General features: G+C 45.0%; 1 protein-coding gene across 2 annotated transcripts in view; it reads left to right on the top strand.

Moving 5' to 3' along the window:
• LOC138516982 (drebrin-like) overlaps positions 1-24976 on the top strand; it is a 716984-nt gene that overhangs the window by 609966 nt on the left and 82042 nt on the right. For both annotated transcript variants that reach the window (XM_069632471.1, XM_069632470.1), the window contains exon 8: positions 10923-10977. In XM_069632471.1, the coding sequence (XP_069488572.1) occupies positions 10923-10977 (55 nt within the window). The remainder of the gene's footprint in view (positions 1-10922; positions 10978-24976) is intronic.

Consider the following 24976-nt stretch of genomic DNA (forward strand, 5'->3'; position numbering starts at 1 on the left):
ACTGAGCGGTTCATGGTAGTATGTCTATTTCGTGTACTGAGCGGTTCATGGCGATATGTGTATTTCATGTACTGAGCGGTTCATGGTAGTATGTTGTGCTAGTATGTCCATTTCATGCACTGAGCACTTCATGGTAGTATGTCATGCTAGTATGTCTATTTCAGGTACTGAGCGGTTCATGTTGATATGTCTATTTCATGTACTGAGCGGTTCATGGTGATATGTCTATTTGATGTACTGAGCGGTTCATGTCGGTATGTCTATTTCATGTACTGAGCGGTTCATGGTAGTATGTCTATTTCATGTACTGAGCGGTTCATGGTAGTATGTCTATTTCGTGTACTGAGCGGTTCATGGCGATATGTGTATTTCATGTACTGAGCGGTTCATGGTAGTATGTTGTGCTAGTATGTCCATTTCATGCACTGAGCACTTCATGGTAGTATGTCATGCTAGTATGTCTATTTCAGGTACTGAGCGGTTCATGTTGATATGTCTATTTCATGTACTGAGCGGTTCATGGTGATATGTCTATTTGATGTACTGAGCGGTTCATGTCGGTATGTCTATTTCATGTACTGAGCGGTTCATGGTGATATGTCTATTTGATGTACTGAGCGGTTCATGTCGGTATGTCTATTTCATGTACTGAGCGGTTCATTGTGATATGTGTATTTCATGTACTGAGCGGTTCATGGTGATATGTGTATTTCATGTACTGAGCGGTTCATGGTGGTCTGTCTATGTCATGTACTGAGTGGTTCATGGTAGTATGTCTATTTCATGTACTGAGCGGTTCATGATAGTATGTCTATTTCATGTACTGAGTGGTTCATGGTGATATGTCGTGCTAGTATGTCTATTTCATGTACTGAGCGGTTCATGGTGGTATGTCTATTTCATGTACTGAGTGGTTCATGGTAGTATGTCTATTTCATGTACTGAGCGGTTCATGGTAGTATGTCTATTTCATGTACTGAGCCGTTCATGGTAGTATGTCATGCTAGTATGTCTATTTCATGTACTGAGCGGTTCATGATGGTATGTCTATTTCATGTACTGAGCAGTTTATGGTAGTATGTCCATTTCATGTACTGAGTGGTTCATCGCAGTATGTCTATTTCATGTACTGATTGGTTCATGGTACGATGTCTATTTCATGTACAGAGTGGTTCATGGCGGTATGTCTATTTCATGTACTGAGTGGTTCATCGCAGTATGTCTATTTCATGTACTGAGCGGTTCATGGTACTATGTCTATTTCATGTACTAAGCGGTTCATGGCAGTTTGTCTATTTCGTGTACTGAGCGGTTCATGGCAGTATGTCTATTTCGTGTACTGAGCAGTTCATGGTAGTATGTCTATTTCTTGTACTGAACGGTTCATGATGGTATGTCTATTTCATGTACTGAGCGGTTCATGGTAGTATGTCTATTTCATGTACTAAGCGGTTCATGGTAGTATGTCTATTTCGTGTACTGAGCGGTTCATGGCAGTATGTCTATTTCGTGTACTGAGCAGTTCATGGTAGTATGTCTATTTCTTGTACTGAACGGTTCATGATGGTATGTCTATTTCATGTACTGAGCGGTTCATGGTGGTATGTCTATTTCACGTACTGAGCGTTTCATGCGAGTATGTCATGCTAGTATGTCCATTTCATACACTGAGCGCTTCATGGTAGTATGTCATGCTGGTATGCCTATTTCACGTATTGAGCGAGTCATGGCGGTATGTCTATTTCATGTACTGAGCCGTTTATGGTAGTATGTCCTTTCATGTACTGATCGGTTCATGGTAGTATGTCCATTTCATGCACTGAGTGGATCATGGTGATATGTCTATTTCATGTACTGAGTGGTTCATGGCGATATGTCTATTTCATGTACTGAGTGGTTCATCGCAGTATGTCTATTTCATGTACTGAGCGGTTCATGGTAGTATGTCTATTTCATGTACTGAGCGGTTCATGGTAGTATGTCTATTTCGTGTACTGAGCGGTTCATGGTGATAAGTCTATTTCATGTACTGAGTGGTTCATCGCAGTATGTCTATTTCGTGTACTGAGCGGTTCATGGCGATATGTCTATTTCATGTACTGAGTGGTTCATCGCAGTATGTCTATTTCATGTACTGAGCGGTTCATGGTAGTATGTCTATTTCATGTACTGAGCGGTTCATGGTAGTATGTCTATTTCGTGTACTGAGCGGTTCATGGCGATATGTCTATTTCATGTACTGAGTGGTTCATCGCAGTATGTCTATTTCATGTACTGAGCGGTTCATGGTGGTATGTCTATTTCACGTACTGAGCGGTTCATGGTAGTATGTCTATTTCTTGTACTGAGCGGTTCATGGCAGTATGTCTATTTCATGTACTGAGCGGGTCATGTCGGTATGTCTATTTCATGTACTGAGCGGTTCATGGTAGTATGTTGTGCTAGTATGTCCATTTCATGCACTGAGCACTTCATGGTAGTATGTCATGCTAGTATGTCTATTTCAGGTACTGAGCGGTTCATGGTGATATTTCTATTTCATGTACTGAGCGGTTCATGGTGGTCTGTCTATGTCATGTACTGAGCGGTTCATGGTAGTATGTCTATTTCATGTACTGAGCGGTTCATGATAGTATGTCTATTTCATGTACTGAGTGGTTCATGGTGATATGTCGTGCTAGTATGTCTATTTCATGTACTGAGCGGTTCATGGTGGTATGTCTATTTCATGTACTGAGCGGTTCATGGTAGTATGTCTATTTCATGTACTGAGCCGTTCATGGTAGTATGTCATGCTAGTATGTCTATTTCATGTACTGAGCGGTTCACGTTGGTCTGTCTAGTTCATGTACTGAGCGGTTCATGGTGATATGTGTATTTCGTGTACTGAACGGTTCATGGTGGTATGTCTATTTCATGTACTGAGTGGTTCATGGTGGTATTTCTATTTCACGTATTGAGCGGGTCATGGCGGTATGTCTATTTCATGTACTGAGCGGTTTATGGTAATATGTCCTTTCATGTACTGATCGGTTCATGGTAGTATGTCCATTTCATGTACTGAGTGGATCATCGCAGTATGTCTATTTCATGTACTGAGCGGTTCATGGTACGATGTCTATTTCATGTACAGAGTGGTTCATGGCGGTATGTCTATTTCATGTACTGAGTGGTTCATCGCAGTATGTCTATTTCATGTACTGAGCGGTTCATGGTACTATGTCTATTTCATGTACTGAGTGGTTCATGGCGGTATGTCTATTTCATGTACTGAGCGGTTCATGGCGGTATGTATATTTCATATTCTGAGCGGTTCATGGTAGTATGTCTAATGTACTGAGCAGTTCATGGCGGTATGTCTATTTCATGTACTGAGCAGTTCATGGTAGTATGTCTAATGTACTGAGCAGTTCATGGCGGTATGTCTATTTCATGTACTGAGCGGGTCATGGTAGTATGTCTATTTCATGTACTGAGCGGTTCATCGCGGTATGTCTATTTCATGTACTGAGGGGTTCATGGCGGTATGTCTATTTCATGTACTGAGCGGTTCATGGTGATATGTCTATTTCATGTACTGAGCGGTTCATGGCCGTATGTCTATTCCATGTACTGAGCGGTTCATGGCGGTATGTCTATTTCATGTACTGAGCGGTTCATGGTGATATGTCTTTTTCATGTACTGAGCGGTTCATGGCGATATGTCTATTTCATGTACTGAGCGGTTCATGGTAGTATGTCTATTTCATGTACTGAGCCGTTCATGGTAATATGTCTATTTCATGTACTAGCCGTTCATGGTAGTATGTCTATTTCATGTACTGAGCAGTTCATGGCGGTATGTCTATTTCATGTACTGAGCGGTTCATGATGGTATGTCTATTTCATGTACTGAGCGGTTCATGGTAGTATGTCTATTTCATGTACTGAGCGGTTCATGGTAGTATGTCTATTTTGTGTACTGAGCGGTTCATGGTGATATGTCTATTTCACGTACTGAGCGTTTCATGGTGATATGTGTATTTCATGTACTGAGCGGTTCATGGTAGTATGTCATGCTAGTATGTCCATTTCATACACTGAGCGCTTCATGGTAGTATGTCATGCTAGTATACCTATTTCACGTATTGAGCGGGTCATGGCGGTATGTCTATTTCATGTACTAGCCGTTTATGGTAGTATGTCCTTTCATGTACTGATCGGTTCATGGTAGTATGTCCATTTCATGTACTGAGCGGTTCATGGTACTATGTCTATTTCATGTACTGAGTGGATCATGGTACTATGTCTATTTCATGTACTGAGCGGTTTATGGTAGTATGTCCATTTCATGTACTGAGCGGTTCATGGTACTATGTCTATTTCATGTACTGAGTGGATCATGGTACTATGTCTATTTCATGTACTGAGCGGTTTATGGTAGTATGTCCTTTCATGTACTGATCGGTTCATGGTAGTATGTCCATTTCATGTACTGAACGGTTCATGGTAATATGTCTATTTCATGTACTGAGCGGTTCATGGTAGTATGTCTATTTCATGTACTGAGCGGTTCATGGCAGTATGTCTATTTCATGTACTGAGCGGTTCATGGTACTATGTCTATTTCATGTACTGAGCGGTTTATGGTAGTATGTCCTTTCATGTACTGATCGGTTCATGGTAGTATGTCCATTTCATGTACTGAACGGTTCATGGTAATATGTCTATTTCATGTACTGAGCGGTTCATGGTAGTATGTCTATTTCATGTACTGAGCGGTTCATGGCAGTATGTATATTTCATGTACTGAGCAGTTCATGGTAGTATGTCTAATGTACTGAGCAGTTCATGGCGGTATGTCTATTTCATGTACTGAGCGGGTCATGGTAGTATGTCTATTTCATGTACTGAGCGGTTCATCGCGGTATGTCTATTTCATGTACTGAGGGGTTCATGGCGGTATGTCTATTTCATGTACTGAGCGGTTCATGGTGATATGTCTATTTCATGTACTGAGCGGTTCATGGCCATATGTCTATTCCATGTACTGAGCGGTTAATGGGGGTAAGTCTATTTCATGTACTGAGCGGTTCATGGTGATATGTCTATTTCATGTACTGAGCGGTTCATGGCCGTATGTCTATTCCATGTACTGAGCGGTTCATGGTAATATGTCTATTTCATGTACTGAGTGGTTCATGGTAGTATGTCTATTTCATGTACTGAGCGGGTCATGGTAGTATGTCTATTTCATGTACTGAGCGGTTCATCGCGGTATGTCTATTTCATGTACTGAGGGGTTCATGGCGGTATGTCTATTTCATGTACTGAGCGATTCATGGTGATATGTCTATTTCATGTACTGAGCGGTTCATGGTGATATGTCTATTCCATGTACTGAGCGGTTCATGGCGGTATGTCTATTTCATGTACTGAGCGGTTCATGGTGATATGTCTTTTTCATGTACTGAGCGGTTCATGGTAGTATGTCTATTTCATGTACTGAGCCGTTCATGGTAATATGTCTATTTCATGTACTAGGCGTTCATGGCGGTATGTCTATTTCATGTACTGAGCGGTTCATGGTGATATGTCTATTTCATGTACTAAGCGGTTCATGGCAGTTTGTCTATTTCGTGTACTGAGCGGTTCATGGCAGTATGTCTATTTCGTGTACTGAGCAGTTCATGGTAGTATGTCTATTTCTTGTACTGAACGGTTCATGATGGTATGTCTATTTCATGTACCGAGCGGTTCATGGTAGTATGTCTATTTCATGTACTAAGCGGTTCATGGTAGTATGTCTATTTTGTGTACTGAGCGGTTCATGGTGGTATGTCTATTTCACATACTGAGCGTTTCATGGTGATATGTGTATTTCATGTACTGAGCGGTTCATGCGAGTATGTCATGCTAGTATGTCCATTTCATACACTGAGCGCTTCATGGTAGTATGTCATGCTGGTATGCCTATTTCACGTATTGAGCGGGTCATGGCGGTATGTCTATTTCATGTACTGAGCCGTTTATGGTAGTATGTCCTTTCATGTACTGATCGGTTCATGGTAGTATGTCCATTTCATGCACTGAGTGGATCATGGTGATATGTCTATTTCATGTACTGAGTGGTTCATCGCAGTATGTCTATTTCATGTACTGAGCGGTTCATGGTACTATGTCTATTTCATGTACTGAGTGGTTCATGGCGGTATGTCTATTTCATGTACTGAGCGGTTCATGGCAGTATGTATATTTCATATTCTGAGCGGTTCATGGTAGTATGTCTAATGTACTGAGCAGTTCATGGCGGTATGTCTATTTCATGTACTGAGCAGTTCATGGTAGTATGTCTAATGTACTGAGCAGTTCATGGCGGTATGTCTATTTCATGTACTGAGTGGGTCATGGTAGTATGTCTATTTCATGTACTGAGCGGTTCATCGCGGTATGTCTATTTCATGTACTGAGGGGTTCATGGCCGTATGTCTATTCCATGTACTGAGCGGTTCATGGCGGTATGTCTATTTCATGTACTGAGCGGTTCATGGCCGTATGTCTATTCCATGTACTGAGCGGTTCATGGCGGTATGTCTATTTCATGTACTGAGCGGTTCATGGTGATATGTCTTTTTCATGTACTGAGCGGTTCATGGCGATGTGTCTATTTCATGTACTGAGCGGTTCATGGTAGTATGTCTATTTCATGTACTGAGCCGTTCATGGTAATATGTCTATTTCATGTACTAGCCGTTCATTGTAGTATGTCAATTTCATGTATTGAGCAGTTCATGGCGGTATGTCTATTCCATGTACTGAGCGGTTCATGGTGATATGTCTATTGCATGTACTGAGCGGTTCATGGCAGTATGTCTATTTCGTGTACTGAGCGGTTCATGGAAGTATGTCTATTTCGTGTACTGAGCGGTTCATGGTAGTATGTCTATTTCTTGTACTGAACGGTTCATGATGGTATGTCTGTTTCATGTACTGAGCGGTTCATGGTGGTATGTCTATTTCATGTACTGAGCGGTTCATGGTAGTATGTCTATTTTGTGTACTGAGCGGTTCATGGTGATATGTCTATTTCACGTACTGAGCGGTTCATGGTGGTATGTCTATTTCACGTACTGAGCGTTTCATGGTGATATGTGTATTTCATGTACTGAGCGGTTCATGGTAGTATGTCATGCTAGTATGTCTATTTCATGTACTGAGCGGTTCATGGTGATATGTCTATTTCATGTAATGAGCGGTTCATGTCGGTATGTCTATTTCATGTACTGAGCGGTTCATGGTAATATGTCTATTTCATGTACTAAGCGGTTCATGGTGGTATGTCTATTTCATGTACTGAGTGGTTCATGGTAGTATGTCTATTTCATGTACTGAGCGGTTCATGGCGGTATGTCTATTTCATGTACTGAGCGCTTCTTGGCGGTATGTCTATTTTATGTACTGTTCCGTTCATGGTGGTATTTCTATTTCATGTACTGAGCATTTCATGGTAGAATGTCTGTTTCATGTACTGAGTGGTTCATGGTAGTATGTCTATTTCATGTACTGAGCGGTTCATGGCGGTATGTCTATTTCATGTACTGAGCGCTTCTTGGCGGTATGTCTATTTTATGTACTGTTCCGTTCATGGTAGAATGTCTGTTTCAGGTACTGAGCATTTCATGGTAGAATGTCTATTTCATGTACTGAGCGGTTCATGGCAGTATGTCTATTTCATGTACTGAGCGGTTCATGGTGATATGTCTATTTCATGTACTGAGCGTCTCATGGCGGTATGTCTATTTCATGTACTGAACAGTTCATGGTGATATGTCTATTTCTTGTACTGAACGGTTCATGGCGGTATGTCTATTTCATGTACTGAGCGGTTCATGGTAGTATGTCTATTTAATGTACTGAGCGGTTCATGGTGACATGTCCATTTCATGTACTGAGCAGTTCATGGCGGTATGTCTATTTCATGTACTCAGCGTCTCATGGCGGTATGTCTATTTCATGTACTGAACGGTTCATGATAGTATGTCTATTTCATGTACTGAGCGGTTCATGTCGGTATGTCTATTTCATGTTCTGAGCGGTTCATGGTGACATGTCCATTTCATGTACTGAGCAGTTCATGGCGGTATGTCTATTTCATGTACTCAGCGTCTCATGGCGGTATGTCTATTTAATGTACTGAGCGGTTCATGGTGACATGTCCATTTCATGTACTGAGCAGTTCATGGCGGTATGTCTATTTCATGTACTCAGCATCTCATGGCGGTATGTCTATTTCATGTACTGAACGGTTCATGATAGTATGTCTATTTCATGTACTGAGCGGTTCATGTCGGTATGTCTATTTCATGTTCTGAGCGGTTCATGGTGACATGTCCATTTCATGTACTGAGCAGTTCATGGCGGTATGTCTATTTCATGTACTCCGCGTCTCATGGCGGTATGTCTATTTCATGTACTGAACGGTTCATGATAGTATGTCTATTTCATGTACTGAACGGTTCATGATAGTATGTCTATTTCATGTACTGAGCGGTTCATGGTAGTATGTCTATTTAATGTACTGAGCGGTTCATGGTGACATGTCCATTTCATGTACTGAGCAGTTCATGGCGGTATCTCTATTTCATGTTCTGATGGGGTTGATCACATGAGAGCAAAAATCAATCTTCATGTTATTACTTATTTGAAAGCACAAAACATATTTAAATGGAAATTATGAAACTGCTAAAACAGTTTTTCTGCAACACATTAGAAGCTGCAAAGTTTTTTTTTTGTTTGTTTTTTTACCCAAACAGATTACACGTGTCAATAGCTGAAGATATATTAGATTAGATGAAGTAAAAGGTCGAGTATCAAATGGGATGATAGTGGATGGACATGTATTATAAGGAATAAAACACCCCCTACTGGAAGTAATCAAAACGTGTACTTCAAGGCACCTGAGCCTTTCATTATAAAGGATCTTAGCCTTTGTTCCTGCTCCTCTATCTGGGCATGGAACCCTCCTAATCTTCGGCAGGGGGTACTTTACGCCATCCATGGTGCGTGGCTGACGATGGATTCATATCCGTTCAGAGGAGGCTTCTTAGACAACAGCTCGTGGCCTTGTCCTGTGAATAGCCCTATCCGGATGCTTCTTTGCTTTAGTATTGAATAAAACAGCCTCACGCTAAGGTGCTATTCCTGACTAAACATGTGAGCTGTCCGACGTCAGGTCCTGGCACATGTGCACATGATGTTCCGTTGGACTTGCCTGTTTGGGACATAACTAGAAGATTCCATACAGTAAATTCACACTGGGACTGAATTCCTGTGTCACCTTGGGAAATGAATAGGTGTTTTAGTGCAAATGTGCAACTGTCACCACAAAGAACTGCGGCTTACTCCAAAACAACAATATGTCTGAGTCCACGACGAGATCATATTGTAAACCCCTTAGGCAGACCCATAGACGAATCATCCGCAGATGATCAGGCAGATGGAAAGTGCATGTAACTGTGGAGCGGTCGGCTCACGAAATGAGGTGGACCACAAAACCAAAGATCTCAGCGTCCTGGTCAAGGAAAAGATGGCACCACTACCATCGTCAATGGCACTCAATCATCGGAGGCACATTCGTGGTAGATGCTGTAACAGAGGGGTACGCAATCCAGCCAAACAAGACCCCAATCCAATAAAAGGATACAGCAGAAATTGGTACAAGTTCTACAAAAGAGTGCATGGCCCTAATTGAAGCAGTTTTTCCCCAGGATCCGAATTATTGACAGGGAAGTCATTACTTCGATGTGAGCTGTCTACCAAAAAACATGGAGATACATGCCAACTGTATCAATCGACACTAAGAAATGTCAAATGTTTTATGTCGTTTCTCAATATAGATTACACAAAAAGGGTTAGGATACCGATTGAGATCTCACAATCAATTATTATTCCGTCCCGATTAAGGCCCATTAGAATATTGCATTGTATGGGCGCTTGGATGTGCGAACCAGTATCAAAAGGGCCGAAACATTTCATGTCGATGCAACTGTTAAAACAACATCCTATGAACAAATAGAGGAGTCGTTACTTTGTGTACTTGTGTGCAGCCACTGGGTGTTTTGAGTTCTGCTGAACCACTATCAGCAAATAACATATATTGTGATCTCGTTATGGTAGAGTGCTGTGACATCAAGTCCAACTAGATGAAAACGTTATGGTTGTCACCCAACACCCCGAAAAACCTTGTATAAAATCCGATAAAGGTATTCGACTGCATTTAGAGCACTTCAAATACTAACCCCACAACAGAGGCATATTGTAGAACAAGCTCACCCTCCAACTATGTTTGAAAAATGCTGTCACATATTTTATGTCTGTTATGATATGTATGTATTTTTTAATACTATGATTGATATGGATTGTGCATAATAAGTACAAATAAATGACCTTGTATGCACGAAGTAAATACCAAGGCGGTGTGCATTTCTAATGATATGCGTGCACTGTACGTGGAGTTCTGACTAGATCTGGAGATCTGAGGGAGGGGTAGCTGGTCACTGTGCTCTTGTGATTCCTAATTGAAGCTGTAACCTGCAGGAAGAAGTGGAGAAGCTGAAACAACAGTCACAGAAGCAGAAACGATGGCAAAATCAAATGTATCTTAGACTTCAGGCCACTGAAGCAAGTGGATTACGAAGGATACTCTCAGGGAGACCTTACCAGGCTATCATGAGACTCTACATTTACTTTCATTGAGAAGGAGAGGGTGCAGGAATGCTCTTGAACTGGGGTCGTAAATGGTGATTTGTTTTATTTTTTGAAGTAATGTTGTACAGACCAAGAACTGGATTGCAGGATTTTGCAGGTCATCTGGCAAATGTGTAGCATGCAGTAAGCTGCAAACCCTTGGTCGCAGGCACTTCACATGTCCTTATCTCTCCTAGGAAGGAGCAAGCCAGACTACAGGCAGAGGAGAGAAAGAAAGAGAAGACTAAGTGGGTGAGATGTTTTACTAACCACCGCGGCATGCACGTCTACCACAGTGATATACCTGTCTACCTACCACTACCGACAGCGTCTAGGACAGGGGACACAGTCTCTGCTCTAGTTGCTTTGGTGATATGGCACTCTCTGGTTGGAGTTTTGCAAGCAGGATGTAAGGTTGGACTGCAGTTGCCTGTTGCTGGTTTTATAGATGTGGTAATGACTTGCAAGAGGGGCAGGGGATGGACAGTGCATGGCACCATTCAGCGTAGGAGTGCAGCTCTGGATTGGATGATGAGTCGCGCAGTAGGAACCTAGCTACCTGAGACGGCGTGATCTGCTGCCCCCTGTTTTCTCGCCTGCTTGCTTGTAGATCCCTTGCTGCCAAATTGCTCACCCTCCCACTCCCCTATTATTAGCTTCCCACTCACCTGATGTTAGTTTCCCACTCCACTGTTGTTAGCTTCCCACTCCCCTGTTGTTAGCGTCCCGCTACCCTGTTGTTAGCTTCCCACTCTCCTGTTGTTAGCTTCCCACTCACCTGATGCTAGCTTCCCACTCCCCTGTTGTTATCTTCCCACTCCCCTGTTGTTAGCTTCCCACTCCCCTGTTGTTAGCTTCCCACTCCCCTGTTGTTACCTTCCCACTCCTCTGTTGTTACCTTCCCACTCCTCTGTTGTTAGCTTCCCACTCCCCTGTTGTTAGCTTCCCACTCTCCTGTTGTTAGCTTCCCACTCCCCTTTTGATAGCTTCCCACTCCCCTTATGTTAGCTTCCCACTCCCCTTATGTTAGCTTCCCACTCCCCTGTTGTTAGCTTCCCACTCTCCTGTTGTTAGCTTCCCACTCCCCTGTTGTTAGCTCCCGACTCTCCTGTTGTTAGCTTCCTACTCCTCTGTTGTGACCTTGCCACTCCCCTGTTATTAGCTTCCCACTCTCCTGTTGTTAGCTTCCTACTCCTCTGTTGTTAGCTTCCTACCCCTCTGTTGTTAGCTTCCTACTCCCATGTTGTTAGCTTCCCACTCTCCTGCTGTTAGCTTCCTACTCCTCTGTTGTTACCTTCGCACTCTCCTGTTGTTAGCTTCTCGCTCTCCTGTTGTTAGCTTCCCACTCCCCTGTTGTTAGCTTCTCATTCTCCTGTTGTTAGCTTCCCACTTCCCTGTTGTTAGCTTCCCACTCCCCTGTTGTTACCTTCCCACTTCCCTGTTGTTAGCTTCCCACTCCCCTGTTGTTAGCTTCCCACTCCCCTGTTGTTAGCTTCCCACTCCCCTGTTGTTAGCTTCCCACTCTCCTGTTGTTAGCTTCCTACTCCTCTGTTGTTAGCTTCCTACTCCCATGTTGTTAGCTTCGTACTCTCCTGCTGTTACCTTCCCACTCACCTGTTGTTAGCTTCCCACTCCCCTGTTGTTAGCGTCCCACTCCCCACATGTTAGCTTCCCACTCCCCTGTTGTTAGCTTCCCACTACCCTGTTGTTAGCTTCCCACTCCCCTGTTGTTAGCTTCTCACTCTCCTGTTGTTAGCTTCTCACTCTCCTGTTGTTAGCTTCCCACTCCCTGTTGTTAGCGTCCCACTCCCCACGTGTTAGCTTCCCACTCCCCTGTTGTTAGCTTCCCACTCCCCTGTTGTTAGCTTCCCACTCCCCTGTTGTTAGCTTCTCACTCTCCTGTTGTTAGCTTCCCACTCCCCTGTTGTTAGCTTCCCACTCCCCTGTTGTTAGCTTCCCACTCCCCTGTTGTTAGCTTCCCACTCCCCTGTTGTTAGCTTCTCATTCTCCTGTTGTTAGCTTCCCACTCCCCTGTTGTTAGCTTCCCACTCCACACTTGTTAGCTTCCCACTCTGTTGTTTCTCTGATCCCCTCACCCTGTTCTTCCCCCTATGATTGTTAAGCACTATACTGCTTCCCGGGGCTAAGTCTGCGCTCAATAAATACCATAATAATGATAATAGAACAGTTGCAATGAGTCTCAGCTGTTGCAGGGGGTATTTGTAAAGAGGTGCAGATGTTGCAGGGGCTATCTGTAAAGAGGTGCAGATGTTGCAGGGGCTATCTGTAAAGAGACACAGGTGTTGGAAGGTTGGTATGGCAGAGGAGATGAGCTCTAGATGCTAGCAGAACCAGCTGTTAGACTCAGATGTTGGAATCCTGATGGTGTGTGACTCAACTAATGGAAGCTTGGTTGTGTGTACAAGATGAGCTCTCAATGTTATGGGACCAGACTGTTGGAAGCTTGGCACACTGTGTACCAGCTCTCAATGAGTCTCAACTGCTGGAACCTTGGTTGTGTGTACAGGATCAGCCCTCAATGTTATGTGACCAGACTGTTGGAAGCTTGGCGCACTGTGTATATATAAGTGATCAGCTCTCAATGAGACTTAACTGTTGGAAGCTTGGTTGTGTGTACAATATCAGCTCTCAATGTTATGTGACCAGACTGTTGGAAGCTTGGGTGTGTGTACAAGATCGTCTCTCAATGTTATGGGACCAGACTGTTGGAAGCTTGGCACACTGTGTACCAGCTCTCAATGAGACTCAACTATTGGAAGCTTGGCTATGTGTACAAGATCAGCTCTCAATTATATGAGACCAGACTGTTGCAAGCTTGGGTGTGTGTACAAGATCGTCTCTCAATGTTATGTGACCAGACTGCTGGAAGCGTGGGTGTGTGTACATGATCCGCTCTCAATGTTATGTGACCAGACTGTTGGAAGCTTGGGTGTGTGTACAAGATCGTCTCTCAATGTTATGTGACCAGACTGTTGGAAGCTTGGGTGTGTGTACAAGATCAGCTCTCAATGTTATGAGACCAGACTGCTGGAAGCTTGGCACACTGTGTACCAGCTCTCAATGAGACTCAACTGTTGGAAGCTTTGCTTATGTGTACTAGATCAGCTCTCAATTATATGAGACCAAACTGTTGGAAGCTTGGGTGTGTGTACAAGATCGGCTCTTAATGTTACGTGGCCAGACTGTTGGAAGCTTGGGTGTGTGTACATGATCGGCTTTCAATGTTATATGACCAGACTGTTGGAAGCTTGGGTGTGTGTACATGATCGGCTTTCAATGTTATATGACCAGACTGTTGGAAGCTTGGCACACTGTGTACCAGCTCTCAATGAGTCTCAACTGTTGGAAGCGTGGCACACTGTGTACCAGCTCTCAATGAGACTCAACTGTTGGAAGCTTGGGTGTGTGTACAAGATCGGCCCTCAATGTCATGGGAGGATACCTCAGCTGCAACATGCTCGCCTTGGAAGCAAGATGACACAGAGCCCCACAGGTTCTATCCCCGGGTCCGCGCTTATAAACCTCTGGGTATTAAGCGCATTAATAACCCATCATATCATATCATGAGAAGCTAGGAAGCTTGACATTGCGTATCCCAACAGCTCTCGATGCTATGTGAAGGCTCTTGGTAGGTGGCTGGGGATATTTTTAGGTGTGTATATTTTCTGTGATAACCTCTGAATGGTGAGTGAAGAAAGAGTCCAGGGTGATCTGCTGTCGCTGTTGTGAAAAGATATGGCTGCTGTTGGTCCGATGCCATACACAGAGTCAGCAATTGTATATCGGTAAATTATCCACTGTGGGGAACTCATTGCCATTAATGGGGCCACATCCAAGTGTGACCCTTGTTCTTTAGTCCCACGGGATGTGGCAGGATTTGACATCAAAGCGCAGCCTGTAATCACCAAAGACACAATGCTACCATTTTCTCACGAGTTGGGCGGTATCCCGCAGGATACCGGCCGGGCTAATAGCGTTATCGCCAACCGTCCGGCGCTATTAGCGCCGTATCACGGTTTGGGCGATAATGGTTATTCCCCATTGGACACAATGGGGCATTGTTGGCGCAATTAGCGCGTGCTAATAGCGCTGTGGTAATTGCGCCCGAAAATGGGTTTTAAATTGCCGCATTTACCCCCAGCTTCAAGCTGGGGGTAAATGCTGCCAGACTCGTGATTGGTTGTACCCTTAAATGCGGCAGTAATAGCGTTACCGCCGCATTTAAGGGCTGCCGCCCAACTCGTGATGAGGCCCTGTATAATTCATTAGTAATGATGAGCTCCAGCAGTCAATAGCGGCCAATGAATTGATTGGCATTGACACTAGCTAGCAGGAGCCCACTGCCCGGCGGCATAGCTCGGGCACGCCCATTCCTGGGCGGATGTTAGAAATGCTGCAGCAAGTGTTGAAAGGATTGGTGCCCTCACCCTCCACCCGAATATAGGTCTTGGGACAATAGCGCCTTGACACAAGCCCTCCTTTCAGAGTGAGTAGTCCACTCCGAGGGCTATGCCAGTGCTCACGGGGATCACCGGGAGCCCATGAACATGGCAGCGGTGAGCGGTATAAATCAGCATGACATGACATAGCACCCAACAGAGCCCCTCGCTACTGGAATCGCACATATGTGCAGCATGTAGCGGCAGCATGTAGCGGCAGCATGTAGCGGCAGTTACAGTGCACCAGTGTTCTCCCAATGAACTAGGCACCTGTAGAAAGACCCTATGAGAGTGCAGGGCACCATAATTTCAAGAGCAAAACTACCCAGGGCACCTTTGGGGCATCTCGATTCCAAGAGCAAAACTACCCAGGGCACCTCTAGGGTACCATGATCCCAAGAGCTAAACTACCCAGGGCACCTCTGGGACACCATCATTCCAACAGCAAAACTACCCAGGGCACCTGTGGGGCACCATGATTCCAAGTGCAAACCTACCCAGGGCACCTCTGGGGCACTATGATTCCAAGAGCAAAACTACCCAGGGCACTTCTGGGGCACCATCATTCCTAGAGCAAAACTACCCAGGGCACCTGTGGGGCACCATGATTCCAAGTGCAAAACTACCCAGGACACCTCTGGGGCACCATGATTCCAAGAGCAAAACTACCCAGAGCACCTCTGGGGCACCATGATTCCAAGAGCAAAACTACCCAGGGCACTTCTAGGGAACCATCATTCCAAGAGCAAAACTACCCAGGGCACCTGTGGGGCACCATGATTACAAGTGCAAAACTATCCAGGGCACCACTGGGGCACCATCATTCCAACAGCAAACTGAAGGTACGCATACATATGTAATGTTGTGCTCACACTTGGAGTTTGTACTAATCATCATATGCGTTAAAAGAATGTACTTTTTGCTAAAAGAAGAGGCCTTCTCTTTTATACGGTGGCGTTTAATGGCCATATATGAATAGCAATTGCAAACTAGAAAGAGACCTGCTGACCTGGCAAGAACTTGTTTTTAACAGAAGAATTGTGTTTGGTCACTGTATGTCGAAGCATGTTGAGCCTGCTAAAACTATCTGCAGATTACGGGTGGGGAAGGAATGAGTAAGCACAGCCTCGTGCACAGAGATACACAGAGGGGCACGAGAGAGAGCGAATAACAGATAACAGGAAACCACAATAGCAGATGTTGAACTGTTGACCGTTGATGCAAAGTCATGACTGGGAGGAACCGCCTTGTGGTGGACATAATCTATGTGCAGCAATGTATGACAATGTAAAACAGATGGGTATAAAAGGACCACGATGTGCAGGGCAAAGCGCGGCACTTTGACGACTTGCTTTGCGAGACGTTTGAACTTGCTGCCCATTCGCGAATGCTTGTGCATTAATAAAGTAATGTTAACTTGGCTCTTTTCTGTCTGAGTTATTGCAGGGTCCCTCTTGTACTGGTTATGGACGGCGAGAAATCGCACCCACAATTTTGGTGTCAGAAGTGGGACGCGAAGGAGCGACAGTCCGTCACTGGGTGAGGAACGCCGCGGCGGAACCGGAGAAGGAATTGATCACGGGGCCCCAACAACTGAATCCGCACCTTTGATTGCAACCAACGCGTCATCCTTGTTTTTCCGGCTCCGTTGGCGGTGGAACAGCAGGCTGTCGCCCTTCGGGTCCGGAACACTCTGGCGGGACCCTTAAGCTAAGTGGTATGGACGAATGCATGATGGAATAAGGAAATAATGATTCAGGGTTTGTGAAGAGGACGGTGGTAAGTCCGTCTATGAAGAAGTAATGTTGAAATGATGATATGATATGTTAGATACGCCAGGAGGATGTATTATTATTGTTAACCAATAGGTGCATATTTGGGAAAGGTGAGTGTTTTAGGCAATTGCGGTATACCAACAAAATGGGTCAAGCGGCTTCCAGCAAGAGTGGTATAGGCAAGAGACACTATGCCCCTCTTGAAGGAACCCCTGCATTTGATATGTTGATTAAACATGGATTGAATTCAACATTGTTCTTAAAAGAATGGTCCGAATACACAAAAGATTTGATTGAGCATAAATGGCCAGACACCGGGTCCTTTGATGTGGACCGCATATCCAAAGTAGAAATAGAGTTAGTAAAAAGACGGGTTAGACCCGCACAGTTTGAGGCTATACGACTATGGAGGGTAGAAGCAATGCGCAGGCGCAATGCTCAGAATAAACAAAAAGCAAAGGAGCAGAAGAGAACGGTAAATCAAAAATTACATGATCTAGAGATAAAAGAGAAGGGTGAGAGGCTAGATCAGTTGGATAGACATATGATGATTAAGAACAGTGGGGGTATGTATCCTGCCGTGCCGGTGCCTCGATATGAAGATGTGATAGGGCTAGAAGCAGAACAAACAACGACTGAATTATTGTTTCCAGGAGCTACAGCTCCACCGGCAGACAGTGAGGGTGAAAGGGTGGAATTCCCAATGAAGTATGGGGACCCAGATAGGTTGATAGACCATAGGAGAACGACTACTGTAGAAAAGGATAGAGATGGAGACTTGCAAATCCTTATGACCGGGCTGTATGGCACACCCCTCAATGACAGCCTACGGGACCAATTGGGGTGTTTGACACCTTTGGAATTTAGGACAGTGGCCACTAAACTATATACCTTTCATGAGGGTAACTGTAAATTGAGAGGACAGAGTACTGCGGATCTGCCCTCAGCATATCAGGACGCTGTCGCGTTACTACCAGTGACTGCGTCCAGTGTTCAGTTATGGGGATGTATGTCAGACATAATAGAGGAAGTCATAAGGGGCAGTGTTGAATGGGAGAAGGAAAAGAGGGCATGGGAAAGAGAGGTGAGGGAAAGAGAGGCTAAACTCAAAGATGCAGACCAGGCGGGCCAAAACGTAGCTAATCGTATGATAGCATCCATACACTCGCAGTCCATGTCCACCCTGGTGAGTCTGATGGAGGGCCTTGGCTGGCCTATACAAGTAAACGTAATTAAATATCTTCTTATTAGGGTGGATGATATAGAAGAGGAAAAGGAGCCTAGATATGTGTCCCAGTGGAATAGGATTAGGACGGAATTGGATAAGAAACTGCTACCTAATATAAGAGTGGATGATTCAGGGGCGGAAGAATGGAGGATGGCTAAGGTGGAGAAACTATTAAAAGATTATAAAAAAATAAAAGAGAAAGCTCTTAGTCATCAATCCTCTGTTTCGCCACCAGCGCAGGCCCCTGTGAGTGAACAAACAAATACGGAAAAGTTACTATTAATGCCAATGAGAGAGTGCCAACCCACCATAGAGGCAGCCACTGGTAACATGATGCGCACCTATGTGTATGTCCCTTTATCCCGAATTGAATTAATGCATATCACCAAGTCCATCCCCGACCCCCGTATAGACCCGGCAGGATTCTACAAGGAAGTAGGAAAGTTATTCAGACCAGGGTTATTTACCGTAGAGGATGTAGATAACATATTGTTAGCCATTGTCCCAGAAGAAATATGGACCCCCTTTCGTGCCAAAGACAATGAAACAATAAAATGGAAAGATGTAATGGATGCGAGCAAAAATAGAAAACTGCATGAGGAATATCCTGAACCCCTAAGGGGGCATGGCATGGCAGTCCTGAGGGCTCTAGAAAAGGTGTTACCCCCATTTGATGTGAATGTGGAGAAACTGTCCGCTGTGATACAGGGTGCAAGTGAGGAGGTAGCACAGTACTTTCTGCGTTATGAAGCAGCATTCAAAGCGCACAGTGGGCTAGAGATAGGGTCTGAAACGGGCCAACGGTACTTTGCCACAAACTTTGTAGAGGGGCTCCACGGGCCAATTCAGGAGAACATTAGGAGGGCAGAAAGTACATGGATGACTAGGAACCCCCGGGATCTCCTCGAAATGGCCAGGTATTACGAAAGAGGGGAAAGAGTGAAGGGACAACAAAAGGCACGACAAGAGAAGGATTTAAAAACCAAAGTGTTGATGCAACAGTTGCATCAAGGGCCCCAAGGCAGGTATAACTACAATTATAACGGCCCGTCACAGGGCTATAGTAGCAACATGATAGGGGGCCAAGGGACAGGAAGAGGTACAGTGCAAGAAGGTGCGCTATATGGGAGGAGGGATGGGCTACCCCAAGATGTATGTGCCTTCTGCAAGAGACCCGGACACTGGAAATCCCAGTGTCCCCAGAGTGGTGGGAGAGGAAGGGGCGTACGGCCCCCTTCACAGACAACATTTGCCCCAGGAAATAGGACTGGTGGGTACGGCAACCAAGACAATAGAATGTTTAAACCCCCTCAACCCAATGCCTTTAACGGGCAAGCAAGAGGGGATGTTCCCTGGCCGGCCCCGCCTCCCCCCAATCTACTGTATCAGCCACAACAAACGACACAAGTACAAGGTGTATGCCAGGGTGAAGAATGTGGAGAAGGGGTATACTATAACGTTGATTTTCAGGATAACACAAGCGATATGTCCTGAGGATGCCGGAATGAGATAGCGGGAGTGGTGCAGGTTCCTATAGACCAAAGGGGGCCTTATGCCTCTATTAGGATCGGCCCCCACCGAAACTTGAGATGTCTGGTAGACACGGGAGCTGGAAACAGGCACACCTGATTATACTAAGAGATTTTGCCTTTTTGTTGATGAACAGGAAGGTTGCGCTGTGTCAGTCTTGACACAGGAACAAGGGGGTAAACAGAGACCATGTGCATATTTTTCTAGCACTCTGGACTCAGTAGCTCGAGGCCTACCCCCATGCATGAGAGCAGTAGCTGCAGCAGCGACAGCCCTAAAACAAAGTGCAGGTATCATCCTAGGGAGTGAAGTAACAGTAAAGGTTCCACATACGGTAGATGTTCTTCTGAATAGAGTGCATACACAGCATTTGACTACAGCTAGACTCACACAGTATGAGATGATCCTGTTTGCCAGTAATGTAAAAATTGAACGGTGTAACACTTTGAATCCAGCGACACTGCTTCCTTTGCCCACCTCACCTGATGACATTAGGCATGATTGTGTGATTCAAATGGAAGAACACACTAAGGGTAGAGCAGACCTGCAAGACACCCCGCTGGTTGATAATGAGGGTATATTATTCTGTGATGGTTCCTGTTTCAAACTGCCAAATGGGGAGACAACAGCAGGGTATGCAGTAACTACAGGGGAACGGTTGATTGAGAGTGGGAAAGTGTGTGAAAAATCGGCCCAGGCAGCAGAATTAATTGCGCTAACGAGAGCATTAGTGTTAAGCAGCGGTATGAAAGTGACAATTTATACTGATTCAGCCTACGCTCATGGGGTGGTTTCCAGTTTTGGTAAACTCTGGGGAGAGCGTGGGTTTTTAACCTCCCAAGGTGATACTATTAAACATGCCCGATTGATTGCTGAATTATTGCAAGCCCTTACGCTGCCCAAAATGGTGGCCGTAGTGAAGTGCTCAGCGCATAAAAAAACACTGGATTATGTCACGCAGGGAAATTCTTTGGCTGACCAGATGGCTAAACTAGCTGCCACAAGGGACACTCGGTGGGAAGCCCGACAGCTCATAGTGGGGAGGGATGTGACTATGGAAGGGACGAAGGAGCGCGTAAAGGAAATCCAAGCAGATGCAACCATTGAAGAAAGACTATCTTGGCACAAGGATGATCAATATGAGGAGACGGTAGATGGGCTATGGGCACATACCAAAACGAACACCTGGGTACTACCTGACGCATACTTACCTGTGATAGTGAGTGTGGCTCATGGTCCAACTCACGTTAACGCAAGGACTATGGAAGAAGTTTTAAGTACTGTGTGGTACAACAAAAGATTGGGAATGTATTGTCGCCAATGGGCAAAACAATGTGAAATATGTGTTTTATATAATGTGGGGAAAGGTGTACCGGCCCCGGCGGGCCACAGTAAGTTACCCACCTGCCCTTTTGAGGTGGTGTATATGGACTTTATACAGCTGGAGCCTGTAAATAAACATTCCTACTGTTTGGTGATGAAATGTGGGTTCTCAGGATGGGTGGAAGCATATCCCCTGCGGGTCAATAGTGCCACCTCCACAGCACAATGCATATTGAAACACTGGATGCCCTTGACTGAAATGGCCGGATGCATTGCCTATTGCATTATTGAGTATGCGTACTATGCCTAAGCGTACACATGGTTTATCTCCTTTCGAAATTGTTATGGGGCGCCAACAAGTATTGGGACCCCCATATCACCTAAGGGATTGTCTGAGCAAGCATGGCCTGCATTACAACAGTACTGTATTGGGTTAACTAATAGACTGATTTCTATTAATGCACAGGTGAACCCAGTAGCTCCATCTCCTCTGATAGGAGAAGGTCACGACGTGCAGCCCGGTGACTGGGTTGTTATAAAAGCCTTCGATCGCACCAGCGGACTGCAACCCAGATGGAGGGGCCCGTTTCAGGTTCTCCTCGCAACACAAACTGCGGTAAAAGTTGATGGCAAATCGCACTGGTACCACGTGAATCCAGAAAAGGGAACCAACCAACCCCAGGTTGCAACAGTACTGCCAGACGCCATTAGTAGGTGTGCCCATCGTCTCCGATCCCGTGACGTGTATGTGCCAAGCAACGTGTAAGGACACTGTTTTGAACTTTGATCATTAGGGAGATGAACATTTGGACTCTCTTGTTGGTTTTAGCAGAATTGTGCCTTACTGAAGACGACGGGCTTGTAGCCTGAAGGGCCTTCGGCGTTCCCCTCCTGGGACAGGCACTACGAGACGTGGGACAGATCGGATGAAGGTTTTCAGTGAGACCTACCACTACTAGAGTAATAAGGACACTGGTGCTTTAAATAGGGGATATTGCTATATCGCTAGGTTGCAACTGATATACGCTGTATACTGAGCCATATACTGAACTATGTCTACACCCGTGTATGCTGGTTTAGTCCCTGAACGGATAAGTGTATGCTCCTCAAACACAGAAGGTAAGAGGAAAATACCAGTTTGTACCACAAGAGGCAAAATTTTGTTTTCTGTATGCACGATAGTAGTACTAATAGCATTTGCCATAATATTCTGGTATCTGGAACATCCATCTAGATATGAATTAAAGAACCTGTTGCCCGAGTCAAATGAAACAGGGAGAACAGATTGGGTCAAGAGCAGGAATCGAGATGCCTATGACCAACACGACCCGGAAGACTATGCCAAAAATGAATACGTGAAGATAATAAACACAACATATGGGGTAGTGAATAAAACTGATTGCTGGATCTGCACCCACATGCCCCGACATAGCAGTGAAGGCATCCCAGTGTACGCATCGCCAGTTACTGAGGATGCCGGGTGTACATTAATTTACATGAGAATAGTGTCAGCACAGCAATACATGATACCGAATACCGCTTGTTATGTTAGAGGAGAGAACAAAACCCTTCTAAAGGAAAAGATACGCTATAAAATCAAAACTGAGGGAATCGGGCTTGCACCTGCTATGGTACAGATAGTAAGAGAACCTCCTCCCCCTATCACCATCACACAAGAGTTTAGGCCAAAGAATATATGTTTTAAGAGGAGCGCAAGAGGTAATCAAAGAATGATCTCGGGGTGCAGTCAAATGGTGAATCTAAATAACTACACAAAGGGATTGTTACAGATTGAAGGACATGCCTACGTCTGTAACAAGAGGGCTTATTTGTGGTTAGCCAAAGATTTTGTTGGGGTATGTTACATAGCCAGAATAATGCCGGCTGTGATGGTATATGCCCCGTCTACTCTGCATAAAGAAATACACAGCAGAAATAAACGAGCAGTAAACCCAAAAATTCCTACGTATCAACCTACAGGATGGGAAACGTTTATAGATCTGATGGGGGTCCTGGTTCCTCCAGCGGGCATCTTTATGAACAGTCAAGAAATCCAAAAGCTAAACAGGGCCCTTGAGTTCGTAATCGAAGAATCTGCAGACCTAATGGAAAACATCACTTATGAAATGAAAGCAATTCGGCTAGTGGCTCTCCAAAATAGGTATGTCTTAGACATACTCACTGCAGAAAGGGGCGGAGTCTGTTTTTTGGTGGGATCCCAATGCTGTGTTTACATACCAGAAGGGAGTACAGGAATCCTGGATGGAGTAAACAAACTGCATAAAGTGGCGGATAGCATCCACCAGGAGGAAGGGTCAGGAGATAGCTGGTGGATGAAGCTCCTGAAAGAAATTGGATGGCAACTTCTTACGCCTATACTGGTTCTAGCGGCAATAGTTGTAGGTATTTGTCTCTGCATCCAATGTTTCCCGGTATGTGTGTCGTGCTGTGTTTCCATGTGTTCTTCCAGCATAACGCGCCTAAATCCAATGGATAAAAGCCATGTACAACAGGAATTTTTTGACATGGGAGGCCTGGAGAAGATTATGGTACATACAGTATGTGATGATGTTGCTTTCCTGCCATCTGCTTATGCTAGGACTGTTTAGATTGATGCTCAAGTGTGAGCAAAGGGTGGATTGAAGGTACGCATACATATGTAATGTTGTGCTCACACTTGGAGTTTGTACTAATCATCATATGCGTTAAAAGAATGTACTTTTTGCTAAAAGAAGAGGCCTTCTCTTTTATACGGTGGCGTTTAATGGCCATATATGAATAGCAATTGCAAACTAGAAAGAGACCTGCTGACCTGGCAAGAACTTGTTTTTAACAGAAGAATTGTGTTTGGTCACTGTATGTCGAAGCATGTTGAGCCTGCTAAAACTATCTGCAGATTACGGGTGGGGAAGGAATGAGTAAGCACAGCCTCGTGCACAGAGATACACAGAGGGGCACGAGAGAGAGCGAATAACAGATAACAGGAAACCACAATAGCAGATGTTGAACTGTTGACCGTTGATGCAAAGTCATGACTGGGAGGAACCGCCTTGTGGTGGACATAATCTATGTGCAGCAATGTATGACAATGTAAAACAGATGGGTATAAAAGGACCACGATGTGCAGGGCAAAGCGCGGCACTTTGACGACTTGCTTTGCGAGACGTTTGAACTTGCTGCCCATTCGCGAATGCTTGTGCATTAATAAAGTAATGTTAACTTGGCTCTTTTCTGTCTGAGTTATTGCAGGGTCCCTCTTGTACTGGTTATGGACGGCGAGAAATCGCACCCACAAAACCTACCCAGGCACCTCTGGGACACCATCATTCCAAGAGCAAAACTACCCAGGGCACCTCTGGGGCACCATCATTCCAAGAGCAAAACTACCCAGGACACCTCTGGGGCACCATGATTCCAAGAGCAAAACTACCCAGGACACCTCTGGGGCACCATGATTCCAAGAGCAAAACTACCCAGAGCACCTCTGGGGCACCATGATTCCAAGAGCAAAACTACCCAGGGCACTTCTAGGGAACCATCATTCCAAGAGCAAAACTACCCAGGGCACCTGTGGGGCACCATGATTACAAGTGCAAAACTATCCAGGGCACCACTGGGGCACCATCATTCCAAGAGCAAAACTACCCAGGGCACCTCTGGGGCACCATGATTCCAAGTGCAAAACTACCCAGGACACCTCTGGGGCACCATGATTCCAAGAGCAAAACTACCCAGAGCACCTCTGGGGCACCATGATTCCAAGAGCAGAACTAACCAGGGCACCTGTGGGGCACCATGATTCCAAGAGCAAAACTACCCAGGGCACCTCTGGGACACCATGATTCCAAGAGCAAAACTACCCAGGACACCTTTGAGGCACTGTAATTCCAAGAGCAAAACTACCTAGGGCACCTCAAGGGTACCATGATCCCAAG

The sequence above is a fragment of the Ambystoma mexicanum genome, chromosome 6q (assembly GCF_040938575.1).
Source record: "Ambystoma mexicanum isolate Mex_15411 chromosome 6q, UKY_AmexF1_1, whole genome shotgun sequence".
In the NCBI taxonomy this organism is placed as follows: domain Eukaryota; kingdom Metazoa; phylum Chordata; class Amphibia; order Caudata; family Ambystomatidae; genus Ambystoma; species Ambystoma mexicanum.